The 20419-nt window shown below is 43.4% G+C and overlaps 1 protein-coding gene across 1 annotated transcript in view; it reads right to left on the minus strand.

Annotated features, from left to right (window-relative positions):
• The window catches only part of PIK3C2G (phosphatidylinositol-4-phosphate 3-kinase catalytic subunit type 2 gamma), a 1914223-nt gene that overhangs the window by 684026 nt on the left and 1209778 nt on the right, over positions 1-20419 (minus strand). Inside the window, exons 17-18 of the mRNA XM_086920790.1 lie at positions 16686-16779; positions 6801-6895 (exon numbers count right to left, since the gene is read on the minus strand). Coding sequence (XP_086776916.1) covers positions 6801-6895; positions 16686-16779 — 189 coding nt within the window. The remainder of the gene's footprint in view (positions 1-6800; positions 6896-16685; positions 16780-20419) is intronic.

Raw genomic sequence — 20419 nt, forward strand, 5'->3', positions numbered from 1 at the left:
CCCCACCCACTCAAAGGGAACTTGTGCCACTTTGCAGAGGCACTTTCAGCTACAACTATTGACACTAGCCAACAACTGACAGCAGTCACACTGGCTCATTGTCACTCGGAGGCTCCACCCCATGGCCGTTTATGGTCACTCACTGCCCGTATTTCTTCGTGTTTGTGGACAGGTGGGTCCTTGAGACCATCTCGCTGTCCCCTAGCGAGAAAATGATCCATTTTGCTTGGCTTCCATCGTTCCTATAGACCCAACTTCTTCCCCAAGGCTCTGCTAGTCAACCCCTGGGTGATGCACCAGTTGGTGAAGTGGTAGTTTTGGGACGCTTAGGATCCCCAATGGAGTGACCCATCTGATCACAAGCAAAACATTTGCAGGGATCCTTCTCTGCAGGCTTCCCTGAAGAGAACCATGGCTTCTTACCACTGGGGGCTGGGGGCTGGGAGCCTTTCCCTTGGGAATTATTTTGCGGCCCTTTTTCAAACTCCTTCTGTTTACCCATGTCCCCCCACTGTTCTGCTTGGGACCCTGCCTGTTCTTGGCTGAGTCTCCCACATGCCCCTTTTGGACCCAGGTGCTGACCCAGCGGTCCGCCTCCACAGCAAACTTCTGTGGGTCACTCAGCTTACTGTCAATCAAATTCTGGCATAGCTGTTGAAAACTATTAGCAGACAAGTGATACCATGCCATCAAATCATAAAGCCCCTGAAAATCATTTACCTGGCTACCCTTCACCCAACCATCCAGTGCTCTGCAAAACTAGGCAACATACTCAATCTAAGAATGTGATTCAAGTTTCTTACAGGTCCTGAACTTCTGCCTATTTAGCTTTGGGGTCAAGCTATATCTCCTGATTAAGGCTTCCTTCATAGGAGCATAAACCCTATTATCCTCATCTGGTAAGGCTAGCATGGTATCCCTCCCTTCTGCCATGGAGCGGCTCCGTAACCCCGCTCCCCAGTCTCTCTCAGGGATTCTGTGGGACCTCATTGTTACCTACTACCCCTTGAACCATTGACTTATGTCATTACTCTTCACATAATCCTTGATCACTTCCTTAGGGATGTACGCCCTCCATGCACAAGGCACTGAAGACAAGCTGCCACCATTGCAACTGGACTCCACACTCTTAGCTTATATGTTCTGCTCCTTCAAACTTCTCTCATGCTCTAAGAGCATCCTCTTTTTCTTCATGGCAAGTTTCTGCCTCGCTAACTCCAATAGCTTATCCTCCATCTCACTCTCTTTTCCCAACCTGAGCTTAGCAAGCTCCATCTCATGCACTCTGCTTCTCTCCCTGTCCTCCATCTCCTCTGGAGACAGCCTTTTTGAAGACACACAGCTGCCCCCAGCAAAGCACCCTCCCTCCAGGCAGAACCAATGGCTCATCAGTGGGTTGTTGACTGCGCTGTGGACCCGGACGGATTCATTTCCTCCCTTCCCGACTTTGTACCGATCGACGACGTCTTACACAGCAGTGGTTTCACCACGGTGTATCCGACCTGCGGGCAGTTCCCGTATGTGATCAACCGCACAATTTGATGACCCACTCACCGTTACCAACTACTGAATCAAAGTTTCTCCTGAAAAAGTGTTCTTCCCTTTCATCTCCACCTGAGACAAGCAACCGGCTGGTCTCGTGCCCCACTCTCGTCCTGATGAAGACCCCACTGCAAGGGATTAATTAACGCCTGCCTCCTTTAGGGGTCGAAACGTCAACAGCTTTGTGTGTTTTTCTTCAGCTTCACCCCACAAATATGACATCAAATGTATCATGTGAAGCATGTTTTCCTATTGAATGAACTGTTACATTGATGGTTCTTATGTCTATGTCTGACTAAAAATACATAGTACAGTGAGGCCGCTAGGCCGTTTTTATGTCACTATCCTGCCTACACTACCCTTCACCATACCACTCCCTCCCTCCCATGGGGCACCTATTTGAATAGCCTTGAATTATACTATTGTGCAACTTTTGTGATATACAATATATGCCTACATTGTGAAATAAATAATAATGTACGTTAATTAGTTGTTTTTCCACTTTGTTTTGTATCTTTACTATCCACTTCAAGTATTTCTGTTCTCTAATTGCTGGGACCCCTCTTCTCAGAAACATAAACACCCAGGTCCCAGCGACTTATACTGGGTAAACCCTTTCCTTCATACATTGCTTGTGTGGGAGGCAGAACCAGTGCTGCAGGCCCACTAGCAGCATTTGACTTACAGGCCCTGGGAACACACAGTGCAGTGGACTAGGGACTTAGTAGTAAGTCACACAAGGCAATCATGGAAACACCAATCCATATATATATTTACAATTTACAGAGGGAACACCTGCACTTTGCACTGATCAGCAGTGGCAAAGTGCCCAAAGCATCTAGACCAGCAAAAACGAAGTCCGGTACACAGCAAAAACATAGGCAGCATAGGCAAAAACACAGGGGAAAACCACCCCTAGGAAGCCAGGTCTAACACTACCCCATTCGAAGAACTCATTATACACTTCCAGCTGGAAGTGAGCTATTTCTTCCTCATAGTCTCCATAGAACTCAACTAGAATTCTGTCCCTGTCCCACAGTGACCCATTCCTTAGTTTCTTGATCACTACTTTGATATTTTGTATTGTATTGGGGGTACAGAGATGCTCTTGTTGGCTCAACTCTAGCCATTTCAAAGTTGCCCTATCGAGGTATGCATTCTCAACTGCACAGTGACAATGGATTGAGTTAGGTACGGGTTGGTGTAAAAGTCAACAAATATGTGGAAACTTTCTGATTGACTGTGTATCATTACACCATTTTGAGTCTCAATCTGAATCACGGCCATAGCTGCCGAGGAAGGATGGATCAGTCCAGCCGGGTTCTGTCCTGGGTGCTCTCCTTCTCAATATCTCTGTGCTCTGGCATACTTTCCACGAAACCTATCTTCTCGTTCAGTTGTCTAATTAAATTCACGCCGTTTGAAGTTGAGCTCCCACAGCACTGCCAAAGCGCAATCCACCAAGTACACCTGTTCCAGTCTATGTATCTTACTTTCGATTTTAGTAAGGTCTCCCCTATGCAAGTTGAGAATGCCAGGGCATTTTGATATGCAATCTCCTCAGATAACCTTGAATGCCTCCCAGTGGGTGGAATATGTGACCACCAAGTCCTTGTCCTCTGCAAAATATGTATTGATTGGTGATTCCAACAATTCCTCCAGGTATATCCTTCATGATCAGTATGGGGTTACACATTCCGGGATATTGAGTCAAAAGAACAGGTGAGTGATCTGACAGAATCCATGTAAGATATATCACGCACTCCACTCAGCCCATAATGTCTCTAGTAACCAACCATCAAACCAACCTATATGAAGAGCTGTGACTGCAGATTGGAACAAATACACCCAGGCGTTAGGGTAGTATTGCAAAGCATATGTACTAGATCAAACTGTCGTATGCTTGTCATTAGTTACAGTCGGGACTGTTTTTGTTGATGGTGGTCAATATGTTTGCTATTCATTTCTAGAGATATGGTGACCTTAAAATCACCTACCCACACTATGGGTAGTGTGGGGAGATTGCTATTAGTTTGGATTTAATTTCTGGATAGAAGGAGGAGACATCAATGTTGGGGCCATATATGTTCAACAATATGAGGGGTGTGAATCCCAGTATTCCCTGCACTAGCACAATTCAACCTTGTATGTTTGTCTCAGAATGAATTTCCCAGCGACAAGCAAGTCATTGTGTGCAACAGGATTTGCAGCAGCATGTTTAGGTGCAATTAGCTGGCACTGTGTAGTGTAGAGGATGATTTTGACGGATGTTAAACTCTGGCTGCAGAGCAACATTTTTCGGTGGCAATCTTGTTTAGGAGCACCCACCCCTGTTTTAGTAGCAATGCTGATGTGCCTCCTGCATAGCCATTCCGTTAATGTACAGTTAACAAGGTTAAGGCCAGATGTACAACCCTCACATTTTGCGACTCACAAATTGCATCGCTTTGTGCCTCGCAATTTGCGACTCACAAAATGCGATTCATAACAGGGTCTCAGACACTGTTAGCGATTCCTAATGAGGTCACAAATTGCCTGCCTCATTAATATTCATGAGGCAGGTGCTATTTGCGACCCCATTAGGAATGGCCAGCACTCTCAGGGATGGGGGCCTGCTGGGGTTAGCAGACCACCATGTATGTGACTGCATTTTTAATAAAGCAGTTTTCTTGTTTTTTAAATGCAGCCTGTTTTCCCTAAAGGAAAATGGGATGCATTTAAGAAAGAAAAATGAAACATTATAGTTTAATTTTTTAAGGGAAGGCAGTGCTCCCTGGGACCGCTGACTGCTCTTAGAAAATATTTTCACACACACTCACAAAGGGAAATTGCAAGTGGATTACCACATATTTGAAGTAGGTGGTAAACTGCAAGTGCTTTGCGGCCGTAAATGCGGTTGCAAAACATTGGTACATTAAATTGTGACTCGCTATTAGGAAGGAACGCCCCTTCCTAATAGCGAGAGTCGAAAACGCTAATTTTCAAGTCGCTGACTCGCAAAATAAGGTCTGTACATGCCAGGACCCTTTTTTGCGGTCGCAAACCGGCCGATTTCCCATTTGTGACCACAAAAAACGATCGTACATCTGGCCTTTAAAGTCTAGTAAAAGCTAAGTTTATTCATGTAATTATAGTAGAGAATTGTGTATAACATGTAAGTCAAAAGTAACAATTATGAGAAATAGTTCAGTCTGTTTTGCACTTGCTGCAAGCATGTGCATGCTATCTATCGCATTTGAATCTGTATATCTCAATCTTTTCAGGGTCTTAATCTTCAGATGTTAATATAATGGATGTCAATGCATTGGGCCTTAATATTATTAAATAATAACAAAATATTTTAAAAAAGTACTTCTGTGACATTCTCGAAAAATCCAGTTTTTGTCTAATAAAGTCCACATTTATTAACATAATTGATTGAAAAAGCTTTATTCGAGTTACACACTCATAAAAGCACAGACATATAAATTCATACATTTTTAAAACATCAAACATTCAATTACAATAAAATTTATAATCGAGAATACATAGTTCATAAGCATTAAAATTGTTACCAATTGGGATAAGATAAGCTTTTTCATGATATGCAAAAACTAAATGCATGTTGAGGTATAGGGACCTCCGCGTCACGGACCATTCCCGAAGTTTATACAATTAAAAACTCATACCATACATATTAGCCGCATTTTGTAATTAAAATTCATATGTATCTCCCAGTAGATATTTGCAAGGATAGAACAAACAAAGGAAAATGTAAAATTCAAGACATATTGGGGGATAAAGCCCTCCGCCTTATAGACCATGCCCACCCCAGATATTTTGCTGTTCCTACTACGATAGACATTTCAGTGGAGGAACAGATAATTCTCAGCCCCTCCACACCGCTTCGGACACCAAGATTCCTACATACTGGAGCCAACCAAGATTTTCTTGGACTTACATAGGCCTCACATATAAAAAGAAAATGTGCGACGTTTTCATTGGGAGCCCCACATGACGGGCAGCACAAACCACTACTAGTTTTCCAGCTGGACGTCAGACTCCTCAAGGGGAGAGAGCCTGCCCTTAACTGGAAAAATAGTTTCCTGTCTAATGGGACAGTTATACTGTCCCAATACTTTTCTAGGGATGGTCTTTGTTTGATTTCCATAAATCTACCCCCCATGGAATCCGAGTTTGTGCTCCTCCAAAGTTTCTGGTCGATGTGATCCCAATATATTTCTTTGATATTGGATTTGCTAGGGAATACCTCCCCAAGGGGGTTTTCCCATAATTTGGAGAGCCCAAGTTCCGCAAGGACGTCCCTAAGCGTTTTTAGCCATTTAATTTTGCAATGTGACGGAACATTATCTTAAGCACATGCAAGGTATTTCTTGACATTTTGTGCAGGCAAGGATGATTGAAAGCAGTAAACTGCAGGCTGGAGAGAGGACAGCTAGTTCGCCTATGGCGATTATGTGAATCTGTTTTTCCCTTGCTGGCATGCTGAGGGTGAGGTGAATAACCTGAGAATAAGCTACTACCATGTTATCTGGCTACTCAAGGAAATTGTGCTGTACAAGTAATAGATCCATAATTTCAATGTATTGGTAACCAGGCACCTCATTGTAGCACTTGACTCTCTCAGGGTAGCAAACCAGAGCAGTTCAAGGCTAACTCTGGGGAGGTGGTGTGGGCTAGTAATCATAATTCACTGGCAGCCAATATTACTACTCAATAAATGATTGATCAGTCAGTGCTTTTTTATTAGAAAAGGAAAAAGTACATTTCTTACGCACACTACTAAATATTGAGCATTAATATACAAATAGATTCCTTAGACAGATAAAAAAAACTACTCTCATTCACAATTTCACCCCTGACTATGGTGACATTATTCAAAATTGCTTTTTAAGCTTTTATTATTAAAATATCCATCTGACTATAGTGACATTACAGTCCGTTCCATACAAGTGTAATTTCACAATTATCTCTAGTATGGTGAGACTACAGTCCTCATTTGATGGCAGTATTAAAATCTTATATGGACTATTCTAATATTGCTACCCTCGATCATGCTGAGGTCACAATCCTCTTTCTGACCACAGTGACATTATAACCCCTTCTCAAATTACATTCACATCAACACGTGACATGTGAGATTGCATGCAGCATGGTAAAGATTAATCTGTACCTATGCAATCATATTATAGATACTATACATATGCAAGCATCCCTCTACAATTAAAAACAGAAAATATGTGTTACAGTTTTCTTACCAAAACAGCTGATGTGCCACCCGAATGCTTTGAAGAGAGCGCGTCAGCAAGAGTTTCACTAGTGGGCTTTCTAGATGCCATTCAAACTTGAATGCCTATGTAAAATTTAAAAAAACACAAGATGTCAATACACGTTAGTTTTAAAAGGTACAGCCAAAACAATGCCATATTTAGCAACTTACAATATATTTACCTTTTCATGTAGAACAATTGACCTTAGCTTTTACTACATCAAAACGGGAACACATGGTACTGCTCTGTGTTTGTGTTTTGTGTTTTTTAGATGAAATGAAAAAAAATATTTAGTAAAGCGCACTGCAGCCAAGCGGCTTCCTGGCGCTGGGGACCTGATCAATAACTCACAGAGGGGGCCCAAGGAGACTAGGAGGGGAATGACTAGATGTTGATACCGACAGTTTTATAAGTCTAGCAAGACATATTGTCACCATTACACACTCTATGCCACAGAAATCACACAACCCACACATCCACCACGATAACGCTACACTCTCAGTGTAGTCAATCAGCATTTTGCAGGCATGGTTTGATTTGTGTAAGGCCACTACAACTATAGGTCGGCTGGGCTGTCCACTGCAATACAAATCCGCCCACAGCATTTTGGGGATGTTTTCAAGGAAACAAAGCTCTTGAACCCAGGTGTTAATCTCAACAAGCCATTGGCCTTTGTTGGATAATGTTTACCCGTTGCTTTACCAGCAGTCAGCCACATTGTCGGGAGTGTAGTATCGCTCCAGTGATATATCTGTGCTGCACCACGTTTTGCAAATGTAAAAAATATTACCCGGCTGGGCATGGCCGAAAGATGAGTCCCGGGCCATGGCAGTGTGAAAGGCAAACCTGCGTCCGTGTCATTATTTTCAATTAGGGCCGTGGGCCTACCAGCGTGGTTGTTGCAACAATTATGCAGGCCGACCGACACGTCCCCGCAGGGGACACTAGTAAGAGGGCGGCCACCGTAGTGCCACAAGATGGCACACGGGGCAGCCCAGCTCTTTGAGACCCTGGTAGGTCTCGCGCATCACTTCCTGCCTAGGGTGGGCGGGGGAGAGTATATATTCCTCCCCCGCCCACCGAGCTGCCTCTTTGTCCGCTGTCCCCTCACCCTGACGCCGTTTCCCTCCCTTCCGCATACCCAGCGCTTCAGGGTGGGGGGGGGAAATGTTCTAATATTTTCTCATTTGTGTTGCAGGCGGAGTTACAGGGCGATCCAGAGGTGGAAAGGTACCCGGGAGTACCCACTTCAGGAGCACAATATGATGCTGTGGCCTAACATCCCCAAGAAGTCTGTGCGGTGGACCCTGGGGGTGCGACGGCGCCCCGCTATCCTACGGGGCGGTTGGAAACCTGTACAACCGGGGGTTGCTTGAATGCTCCGCCCCTCGTAGGGGGGGGGCGTGAGCTGGAGGGTGGACCAATGGTTCACCGGATTTGGGAGGGGCTATCTCCTCACCACAACCGCTAAGCAACGATTGTCTAAAGCCATGTTGCAAATTGGCCCATCAGGTGGTAGGTTGCGAGGGGCGGCTTGCCTTTGGATCACCTGTAAGATAACCCACCTTGTTGGCATGTGCATATGCTAATAAACCTGCAGCTACTTTTCTCCAACATAAAAGTTGTCTTGTCTAATTATTTCTGCGACATGCATGTTACTGCAAGCAGGCTGGTGAGTGGGCCGATATTGGCACTAAGTGCCGTAACACCCGCGCACAACATTGGCGACGAGTGGGTGTTCTTCTATGCTGCCCCGGTACTGTGTGGCGCCCGTGCACCGTTTGTTAAGTACGCGGTGCTCGTGTCCAGGTGCGGCCAGGAGCAGCCCAGCGCATGTACAGTGGTGAGACTGGGTCTCCCATCCAACGTTACCTACAGGCAGAGTTTTGGTGCTGGTGGCTGCAGCTTCCCTCGTGACGAGGAGAAGGAACAAGATGGCTTATCAGCAGTATCCTTGTGGGTTGTAAGTGAGGAAGTGCCCCCTGCTGGCTGTGTACAACAGGTGAGTTAGAGAGAGGGAACACATTCTGTGTAGCAAGGCTGATCACTGAAAAAGTGCACACAGAGACAGAAAAAAGGCTTTGCATGGTCAGCCTGCCATCGGAGCAGTGTAAGCTGGTGGCTGATGGTATCTGTGGGGAAGCTAACCCCTGTGACTGAACTCATGGTGGTGTAGAGCTGGTGGTAGTGCTGCAACACAATAAAACAAGCATTTGCAATGCAAAAGGTCTCACATTAGGAAAGTTTGAGCTATTGGTATTGTAAAAGCCATTTTTTTTATTTATGTGTTGGTTTTGAAAATAGCGAAATAAATAGCTTTGTCATTTACAATGCAAATAGTTTTAACTTTCGCAAATGTGACACCTATAGCATTTGTAATGCAATATGTGTTGTATTTACATGACTTAGATGTATTGATATTACAAATAAAATGGCTTTACATGTTTTAAATAATTAACACTTAAATAAAAGTTATTTTAATTTATAATGGCAATAGCTTAAACTTTTGTAAATATCTTTGTGAAGATTATGTTCAGTGTAGTTTATTGTGACGAAAATCCAGGAACAGAAGTGAAATATTAACATCTTTTTGTGACATTTGTAATAAAGCTTGAAACATTGAGAGAACATATTTGAACCAGTTGTTGTTGAATGGTGGCACAGATTGATGCTGTGGTGGCGCTGAGTGATGTTGTAGTGGCGACGAGTGATGATGTGGCGTTCAGTGATGCTGTGGTAGCACTTAGTGATCTTGTGGTGCCCCTGAGTGATGCTGTGGTGGTGCTGAGTGATGCTGTTGTGAAGCGATAGGTATATAGAGTGTAATTATGTGGCGTGTAACTATGTAGCACTGAGTGGTATTTGGAGTGTATATTGCATTGAGTGCAGTGTAATTATGTGGCTAGTAATTATGTGGCACTGAGTGGTATTTGGAGTGCATGTTACGTTGAGCTCAGTGTAAATATGTAGCATATACTTATGTGGCTCTGAGTGGTATTTGGAGTGTATGTTGTGTTGAGCGCAGTGCAATTATGTAGCATATAATTATGTGGCACTGAGTGGTATTGTGTGGAGTGTATGTTCATTGTTGATCGACTTTTGCCCAATTGAATGGGATACAAGTGTCTGGCCACTGAAGGTTGAAAGGATGAGGTGCAAGATTTTCAAGTTTGATCTGCCAATCACAAAAGATGCCACTGGCAAACGCTGACTGTCAGAGCCGATATACTGACTTTGCCTCTCAAAACCAACCTTGCCTCACCCCACTATGCACTAACTCCTATATACCGATAGGATCTCTGTTCATCCACTTGGCCCTAGAGTTCAGTCTGAGGTCTGCCACCACCTAGAGAGTCCCAAACAGAAGGATGGAACAAAAGGCAACCAGAAAAATAAAGAGGGCCGAAGCATGGAAAAAACGAGTGCAATAAAGCAAATGAACAGAAGGTAGGGTGATTGAAGGGGATAAAATGGATATAAAACAAAGACTAGTTGGAAGAACAGATGAACGTTCTGGCACTACATTTTCAGCATAAAATGTACAGTGCAATGTTACACACAGGAAAGAACCAGGCAACTAATAATGTGAGCAGGATTAGAAAATCTGCATGAAGACTGCTCAGGTGGTGACATAATCACGAGACTGCCAACAGTTTCACGGCAGGCCTCAGTCACAGAATCGGAGGTTGTACCAAATCCTTATTAAGTAAACAAGGGTGGAGAGACTAGGGCTTATTGTAAGGTCCAGCACACACACCGCTACAGCTATGAGAACAAGGAGTCTGTAGTTCCTATGTGGGTATCTAAGTCTTGTAATGTGGTGAATCAAGGGGAGTTCTTCTTTTAGGAGCAAGGGGCCTCAAACACCCCGTGGGAAAATACAAGAGAAAATACGAGAATGACACACAGATCAAAGGATTTAGAAGGCTGTCTCAAATCCCCGAGAAGTATGTTATATACATTATTTTAGTAAAATCAAAAGGTCTTGGCTCAAAGCCACTCTTAAAAAGTGACACGAGAATATCTGGAGGGTGAAAGACAGTTAAGTATGGAAGCAGCAAGACACAAGAACAGCCTCAGAGTCGAATCTCATTCATATACAGCTCCCTGAAGCATTACAGCCTGAACTTGCGACTTTCCACGTGTCAATCACAACTAGATTACAGTGGGTGGGGTGTTGTGCTTTAAGTGCTATATCTACTTACACTATATCACCTTAAAACTTTGAAACTGAATATCTCCGGTTCTACTGATTGAATTTTCATTGTTCTGGTATCATTTTATTTATTTCATTTATTAAAAGGTACTCTATTTGTTAAAGTTATTGTTAATGCTATCAACACTAATAAAGCGCACTATCACCCTACGGGTACCCTGGCGCTTGTGATACGTGTGCCCAGCTCATCAACAGATGATATGGATAGGCAGTGAGCAATGTAGGCACAAAAGGACTAAAAAACAATCTGAATCATACTCTAGTATAGAGCCAGACAGATGGCTCAGTGACTTACACTGCTATTGTGACTCATGAGTTTGAGCTCTACCACAATCAGCAACCTCTCATACTACTGGGGTCTACGAATTGAATACAATTGGTTTGGATACTACCAACACCTGTGCTGTGCTTGGAAACATCAGATATGAACTGTTAAATAAAAAAACGAAATATTATGTACTTGATCTCCTTAAAGCTAGTCGACGTGGAGCACTTCAGAATGTGTGTCTGGCATGTTAGTGTTTATTTGTATGCAAGAGGGATAAGGTAAAGGAAGATTTACTTGCCACGGCCTACTGAAGACACTAACAAGGTTGTTAATATCAACCTGCAATAATGTTGCATCCATTATAGAAACCTGCCACTGCATTGTAAAGTAATAATACATTTGCTGTTCAAATCTACAACCATAATTATCTTAGTACATAAACATAAGTGGAATTATGAATAGTAAGTATATATATGCTTACAGTGTAGTGGTTGTAGAACTATTCACAAGCAATATACCACATCTGTTATAGTGACCCACCACTGGCCTATCTCTTAACAATGTGCCCTACACTAAAAACTATTGTACAGGACAGAGGACCCTAGTAATTAAGGATCACCGCCAGAACCCCAACTGTCCTGCCATCAAGCAAGACCACCATAATTCCCGAAGAGGTAGCGTCGGACAGCCGCAACAGCGAGCCTGGAGCCACTAATTTAACTCCTCGTATCTTTATTCATGCCGGCGAAGTTATTAGGCTTTGTAACTGTTGAAATACTCTCAAGACAAGCATGACACATTGGTTTTTGTCCTGATGATGATGCATGTATTTTCAAGCTGCATCGAAACGTCGTCGATCTTACTGCACCATATGTTTGTTTGAATTCACGAAATGTCTAGAACAATGGGTTGCTATAAATGAATCCCAGTCTGTAAAACTGAACAATAGTACAGACCGCTTTGTGCGCTTTTACATAATTTTCTGTCACTTGTTTTGTCTTGTCACCTGTGGGTCACAGGCTGTGCCCACTTTTGTATAAATGTTGTATATATGAACTAATACAAAAAATTGACGAATAAAATCCTGTCCGGCTGGACAGAGGTCATACATACTATTTAGTATATGTCTATCATTCGCATGATCCTTAATTACTAGGGTCCTCTGTCCTGTACAATAGATTACTGCCCAAGGACCCTAGTGTTATTCCTTTTGGGTTTCCCTTGTCCTGTTAAAACACTACACTAAAAACAGCAAGTTCTATGGGAGTGCACACGTGTCACAGGTGCGCAAGCAATCCAATGTACATGAATCACCTGTTTTTGATTTGCCTAGCCAAGAAACAGTGCTATGAGCCAATTTGATGCACAATATTGAAATTGCTTCATTCAGTTTGTCTGTTTTAAATGTGTAAAACATATTGCCAGGTGACTACGTTGCACTGTCATTTATACTCAGAATGAATGTTAGGTGCATCCTCCTTTCCTCAGCTGGGGGTTAAGGTGTTTGTCCTCAGGGTGGAAGGTGTCTCTCAGTACCTCACCATATTCCATAATTCCTGCCAAAAATCTGAAAGAATGCAGCGATTCCATAAGTTATGTTGATATCTAAACACAGGCACAATGTCGCAGACAATGAACTGGAACGTTCGTTTGGGCATTCCTCTATCCCTGGCCTTGGTGTCTCCTTTGGTTCAGGGTGGGGGTGGGCCATTATAGTCATGCACAGTGTAACTGCACGTGAAATCATTCACAAGGCAGAAGCCAAAGTCCAACCCACTGCAAGTCTGAGTACTGTAGACACCATTGTCTCCTCCTTTTACTTCAGTATCTATCTATCTATCTATCTATCTATCTATCTATCTATCTATCTATCTATCTATCTATCTATCTATCTTTCTATCTATCTATCTATCTGTCTATGTATCTATCGTCATTTAAGGGTCACCAGGGGATGCAGCAATGAGCTCTGGCCTGCTCTTTGTGATCCCTGGCCTCAGAGATATCAAAATCAGTGCCAGGAACTCTGGAGCTTCTTGTCCTTGTGGCGTCAGTTGGGGCTTCATTCTCCTGTTTTTCTACCAATATTTTGGTTACGCTAATAGTGAACAACATTACATTATACACTATTAGTGTAATATAAAATGGAGTACAATTAGCTGGAATGGGACCTTCCTGGCAGGTAAGGTAGGTAAACATGGTTTACATGTATGTTGTGTGACTGCTAGTGGGTGAGTGTGTATTTGTGCGAGAGAGAGGGTTTGTGTGTATTTATTAATGTGAGAGTGAATGAGAGTGGGAGTCAATGACGGGTAGTGTTTGACAATGTGTGAGTTTGAGTGTCAGTGAGTATGAGTGAGTCAGACTGAGCCAGACTGAGTAAGAGTGACTGCAAGTGAGAGAATGATTGAGTGAGGTAGTGCTAGAGAATGTGAAAATCAACATGAGTGAGAATGAGGGAGAGAGACAATGAGTGAGAGGGTGTGAAAAAAACGATTTAGAATGCCTGAGTGAAAGTATGACTCAATCATACAGAGAAAGTGAAATATGGGTGACTGTGAATGTGTGAGTCATAGTGAGTGAAAGAGTGAGATTTAGGAAGTAAGAGTGTGTGCAAGATAGTGAGTGACAATGAATGAGTGAGTGCAATTTAGTAAAAATGAATAAGTGAGTGTGAGTGAGAATAAGTGAGTAAGTGGACGTAAATTAGCATGATTGAGATTGTGATCATATGCTTGTGAGTCCTCTGTTTGCCATGGTATACCAAAGGTAATTGTTGACGGAGGCGCCCATGGCAAAATGCTGGCACTGGCTTACTGGAGGCAATTCTTAGCATGACAGGCATCTGTGATAAAATAGTGGCATACCGGAGGTAGTTGTTGGCGTAACAGTATAATGCTGGTAATGACACAATAGAGGTAATTGGTTCTGAAGGTACTTCGTGACATAATGATAAAATACTGGCACTGCCATTCGAGAGGTCATTGGTGGCATTTAGTGCACTTGTGGAAAAATGCTGTAGTTGACCTAATTGCAGAGATTCTTGGCATGGGAGCATCTGTGCCAACATGCTGGCACTGTCACTTTGGAGGTAATTATTGTCATGAGTGAGTGCAATAGGAGTGCATGAAAGGAGGAACCATTACCAAATGCTGACACTGACATACTGAGGGAATTGTTGACATAAGTGTCACTCATTGTATATGAATGACATTAATAGCAAAAATTCTGGCTCTGATATATTGTCTGTAATTGTTGGCCTATGAGGCCATCCATGACAAAATACTGGCCCCGGAACAATGGAGGTATTTTTTTTTATATGTGGGGCCAGCCATTACACAATTTGAAAAAATTGTGTCAACTCCTGGGGAGTGTCTGGTTCCATTGGCTTGGCACAACATTCGAGGACTTGAATATTTAAAGTGTCCCTTCAGAGACTATGGCTTCGTAGCAAAGTTATGTGAAATGTATCCTTTAAAATGCACTGTTTGACCCCAATTGTTTAAAAAGATTTTCAGGGGCAGGCCCCCGAACCCTCCTAGGAGAGGTTTGTCTCACTTGCTTCGCTCGGTCACTACAATTCAGTGCTAATATTATGCCCCATAACTTTCAAAGATCAAGCCCCCACCCAAATATTTGTGGTATCTAAAATAGATGTGTATGTGTTTCGTTGTTAAATAATCATGCAGCAATAATGGAACTTCAGTAATGTCACTTATTTTAATGTCACCAGGGTTAAGGTCCTGTGACATAATCTCCTGCAAAAATTCTGAGTCAAAGGTCAAATGATGTCACTACCTGTGATTTCATTGAGGCCAACGGGCGCTTCTAATCATGTAGGGTGACAGAGCGCCATACATCACACACATATTATACAAAGACAATAAAACATACACAATCAACATAAAGGAAATGCTACATGAGACAATGAGGGCTAAAAGATGTAGGAGTCAGAGTCACTTGTTTGTCATTGATACTAATAGATATCATATGTTAAGAGTTCTTGGTCTAGAGAAACACAAAATCCGGTGTTAAAACTCAGGATTAAAAACATAACACGTGGCTGGTGAAATCTATACTAATGAGAATTTTTAGACTACATTTAGAGAGTAAGGTAAGATTTACGAAAAAACAGTACATTTCTAAGCCCGTGCTTCCAATATTCACCTGCCTCTTTCTTGCCACTTCAGAGCTCCGTCATCCCTGAGTGGGGGCCCCCTCCATGTACTTTGCAGGGGGGCCTCATCATGTTTTGTTACGCTACTGATATTACCAGTAGGTATTTGAAGTTATTTCTGCTAAACAACTGTCAGACATAAGCATTTGAGAGAGTTATATGGTGCTCGGTAGACCCTGCATAAATGTATGTTTCATTTGAATGTGCATACAACCTCTAAGGGGCCCAATCTGAATTCATTTTGGAGCAAATTAATTGTACTATTATGTACTCTAACATTCCTTTGTGTATTAGTCCCAAAGCACCGCAAAAAGTAGTATTGAGGGAATATTCTAATAAAATTATGAAAAATAGAATGACTGCATCCTCTTTTCACTTTCATTAATAGGGAGACGGACGTTTTGGTGGCCATTCTCCGAGGCAGTCAAGAGCACTCCTCTAGTATTACCTCCCTTACTCCGAGATGCGTTTCTGCAATCGGTTCATAAACTTCTAACGATGTATCATTTAGTATATATCATATCTCCTTCTGAACGTCTAACTTTCCGTAGAATAGCAGAAGTATGAAACATATAGTTGATTGCTGTTCCCGGCTGATATAACATGTTGAAACCTTTGAATTTACAAAAACACAGAACAACCAGATAATTGAAAAGCATAGGTGTTGTTTGGTGTGGCACATGGAGGATATGCACATTGCTACGTCACATGAGTGGTTCATCTACTTTTTTGATGATAGAAAAATACCAGTTACGAGTGACAAGGTGATACATTTTAAATTGGCAAACATATATATTCACATATATAGAAAATATACAAAATAACATTGTATCCCGCCTTTATGTTTCCCTCCTTGCAGTACAACTTGTGTATATTTTCCACACTTCTCGCTTTTTTCAAAAGAATAGTTTAAATTATGTTTTAATAGACAAACACGTATTTGAACTCAACTCTTGTGTGGTGTGTTCATTGTCATCGATTCTGCTTTTTTCCATGAATAGTTTCTCTTGAAAATTCCTTGTTTGTCGGAGACATCAACATACAATCACAGAAGTGCAAAGAAAGCCTCCTCTGGGAGCAGCGAGGCTTTTATTCAGGATCTTTACTGCGGTTCGCTCCCCCAATTGTTGTTCTTTCTTTTCTTGTATTAGTTTCAATCTATCTCCTACATCGACAGGAATAACACGTTTTAATGATCTGCCGCTTTTTCCGTACCTGAACCAGCTGGGGAAGACATTCTAACAAGTCTTCGTCTGACAGGCTGCCAATTTCCTGGACAGCCGCCTCGCGGACATCTTGATCTGAAAAACTAGAATAAAGAGAAGCAATTAGATCGTTTGGAAAATGTTCGTTCTGATGACACCGCGCAATTCAGCGGGGATTATAACATTTCCAATACTTATACATAGACTACTAACTCACAAAAGCAATGCTGAAGAGTTTCAAAACTAGAAATTCTAGGAAACGAATGCATGATTAATGAGATATGAAACTGTTGGAAAAAGTGCCAATGTATTTATTTGTTTTTTGTTTCTCAGCTTTACTGATACTCATTGGATATTCTAAGATATGGCAAAAAGGACATTTCCTCCCCATCTCCCAAACGTCAAGGCTGCCTAACAGGAGAGTTTATTTGATGTGTCGATCTGGCAACTAAAGGAAAGTGCCTCTTAAAATGATTTTTACTAAGAAATACGAAAAAAGATGGTGAAAGTTGTAAGTTAACGCTTTGGTGGAATAGAGGATATATTTTGCAAGTCGCCAAGGAACTTCAAAATGAAAATTCACAGTTATTACTCACAGATGATGACTGATCATATCAGACACATGCCAGAACCTTCTGCCCATTACCTTAACAAGAATATAAAGATAGCCCGCTTGGAAATCACCTCCACTTCAAAGGCACATTTGGGTATAAATACTGGGTCTCTGACCCTACCAAGAGAGTACACAATGGGACCTGTGCAAAGAATCCTGTTCTACAAGGATTGCCACTTTGGCTGACTGCTGCCCTGAAGTAATTGCTTTCTGCTTTGCTGAGTTGCCCAGCTGCCTACTGATCTCTGCTCTTCTGAGGACAAGGACTGGACCCATTTCACTTTAACCCAGAGTGACTCGAAGGGCTTGCTGGCCTGCACCCTGTTTCTGAAGTCTCAGGGCCATCACAAACTTTCTATAACCCTGCTGCTGAGGTGCCAATCCAGTCCTGGACCTTAGAAGTGGGTTCTGTAGCTGTTTTGCTTATAAATTGACGCAGTGTCCCTGCGCAGCTCGATGATGACACAGGACCAGACTGTGAGGTTTGACGATGATGCAGCGTCTGCATCATAAAGGGGTTTGACGCAGAAGCATTCTCCAACTGTGATGATCGGAGCAGACGCATCGCCTGCATCTTCGAGATCGATAACAAAGCATCTCCTCCTCCTCGCATTGAGTCATTGACGTTGACACTTGCCCCATCCAAGGTACTTTGTCAGCAGGATCTGCATGAGTCCTGTAGCCAAGCCTGTCATTCATCACGTTGTAATTGTACTGGTCTAGCGCGACCTCAAGTAACTCCTTAGTGCTATTGACTACTTAGCACTATTTTTGGTTTATTCTTTAAAAATTCATAACTCTGGTTCTACCTATTGGATTTTTGTAATTTCTGTCTTGATGTCCGCATGAACATTTTCTCTAGTTTTCTAAACCTGTACGTAGTATTTTTATGGTGTTTCCAGTGTGTTACTCTGTGTTTGTGTGTGTGTGTGTGTGTGTGCGTGTATTGCACACATACTTTACACATTGCCTCATTAGATAAGCCTGAAAACAGGTTATCTTTTAATTTGTTTTTCTTTCAATTGATAATTTTTTCTAAATTTGACTCCTACTTTACCAATTTGGGACTATTTTTGGTGTTACACTTGTGATACCTGGTCAGCATGTCCATGGATCTCAACTGCCTAGTACACTATACTGGGAGTGAGCTGAATGAGTTCTGCAAGGAGACAGGTCTTAAAGTGGGCAGGAAAGCTTCAGAAGTAGACCTACAGATAGTCCTTAGAGTCTATGATTAAGTCAGCCACGCCCTCGGGGCGGGCAGGGGCGGGTTTTCGCCCGCCCTGAAGACGGATAAAAGAAGGCGCAAGACCAGAAGACGTCCTCTTGTTCTTGTGCTCCGAAGCTGCACCTCCTCGCTACACGTGAGCTCGGGACGGAACGAAGAGCCAATTTTGAGCGTTTTGATCTTTTTCTTTGTCTTCTAGATACTTCGTCGGAGAGATGCCCAAGAAAGGCGCGAAGAGAATGACGACTGAGCAGATGGTTCGGGCCCTTTTTAAGGATATGTCCGACATAAAGAGGCGGCTGGCGGAGCGAGACGGGGAGGAGGGATCGGGCCAACCACCGGCTGGAGGGAGACCTAAGAGGCCGAGAAGGGTTCCAGCCGGGGGAGATGTCCCGGCTCCCTCTGCCCCGCTCGAGGCGCCGACCCCAGTACCGATCGAGGGGAATCCAATCCCCGTTGTCGTCACCCCGACATCCAAGGAAGACATGCCCCCCGAGCTGGCAGCACAGCTAGCAGCATGGTTGGGGGATAGTAGTGATGGCGCCACGGCTGCCGAGGCACAGGCGCTGATAAAAGGGCTTCGTGAGAAGAAAGAGGCAGCTAGAGTGGCTACGCCGTTGGCGGGGATAGACAAGCCGCAAGCGGCAGAAGCTGCGTCCGGTGCAGGTAAGCGGCCATTGCCGATTGCAAGGGACGAGTCAGCACCCTCTCGTAGAGAGAGATTAGGACAACATGTGCCTTTAGCTATAAAGGAAAAGATCTGGGCGGGGGAGTACGTGAATATTTTTTCCCTGCTTATTGATCATTATGATGTGGAGCATGTGAAAAGTCAGAAGGACTTAATGCATCCGAGTGTTTGGCGCGCAAAGATGGCCGCCTTTAAGGTAAATGAGAACATTGGCAACTGGGGCAATGCATGGGGTATTTTCACATCGATTTTGGGGGAACGTAGGCCCGAGTTGCTTCCTGAGTTTCCCGTTTATCAATCACGAATTATGGGTTACTCGACAGCGTATCAAGGTAACCATTGGTTTTGTTATGACAATTTGTTCAGGAAAGAAAAGGAACATAACAAGAGTTTGACTTGGGATTGTTACGATTCTTTAACATGGGATAAAATGAAAGAATCGGGAATGTTAAGAATGCCATTGGTCGGGAGCACTGTTGTTGATTACTCCCGCCAAAATGTGGGGACGCCCTTTCGACCAAGTACGAGCACCGACGACCAGGCGAGGCCCGCAGGCAATACAGGGTGAAAGGGTTTCTGTTTTAATTTCAACAAGGGGAAATGTACCAGGCCTCCGGGATCGTGCAAATTCAAACATGAGTGTAGTACGTGTGGGTCGTCCCATCCTGAGTCATCGTGCAGAGCCAGAACGAGTGAGAATGGGGGTAAGGGAGGCGCCAAACAGGTCTAAGCTAGGCCGAGGGGCGCCTTTACCAACCCCGATTGATACCTTGGCAATGATTCCCTGGCTCAGCGAATACCCGGATCGTACTTCTGCCGGGGTGCTGCGGAACGGTTTTACACATGGTTTCCGCATCCCGGTAGAGAACTTTCAGGGTGTAGGGATGTGCAAAAATCAACTTTCCGTTTTACAACATGCAACTGTAGTGCAAGAAAAAATTCAGAAAGAGGTTAGCCGGGGACGGGTCGCCGGCCCGTTTAGTGAACCCCCGGTACCGGATTTCGTTTGTTCTCCGTTAGGGGTGGTCCCCAAGAAGGACCCGGGTGAGTTTCGTTTGATCCATAATCTATCTGCTCCATATGGTCTTTCGGTGAACGACGCAATTGAGCCAGAAGTTTGTTCGGTGCGATACGCATCTTTTGATGAGGCGGTAGCCATCTTGAATCGCCTGGGGCACGGGACGTTGATGGCGAAATCTGATATCGAGTCAGCGT

The sequence above is a fragment of the Lissotriton vulgaris genome, chromosome 1_1, assembly GCF_964263255.1.
Source record: "Lissotriton vulgaris chromosome 1_1, aLisVul1.2, whole genome shotgun sequence".
In the NCBI taxonomy this organism is placed as follows: domain Eukaryota; kingdom Metazoa; phylum Chordata; class Amphibia; order Caudata; family Salamandridae; genus Lissotriton; species Lissotriton vulgaris.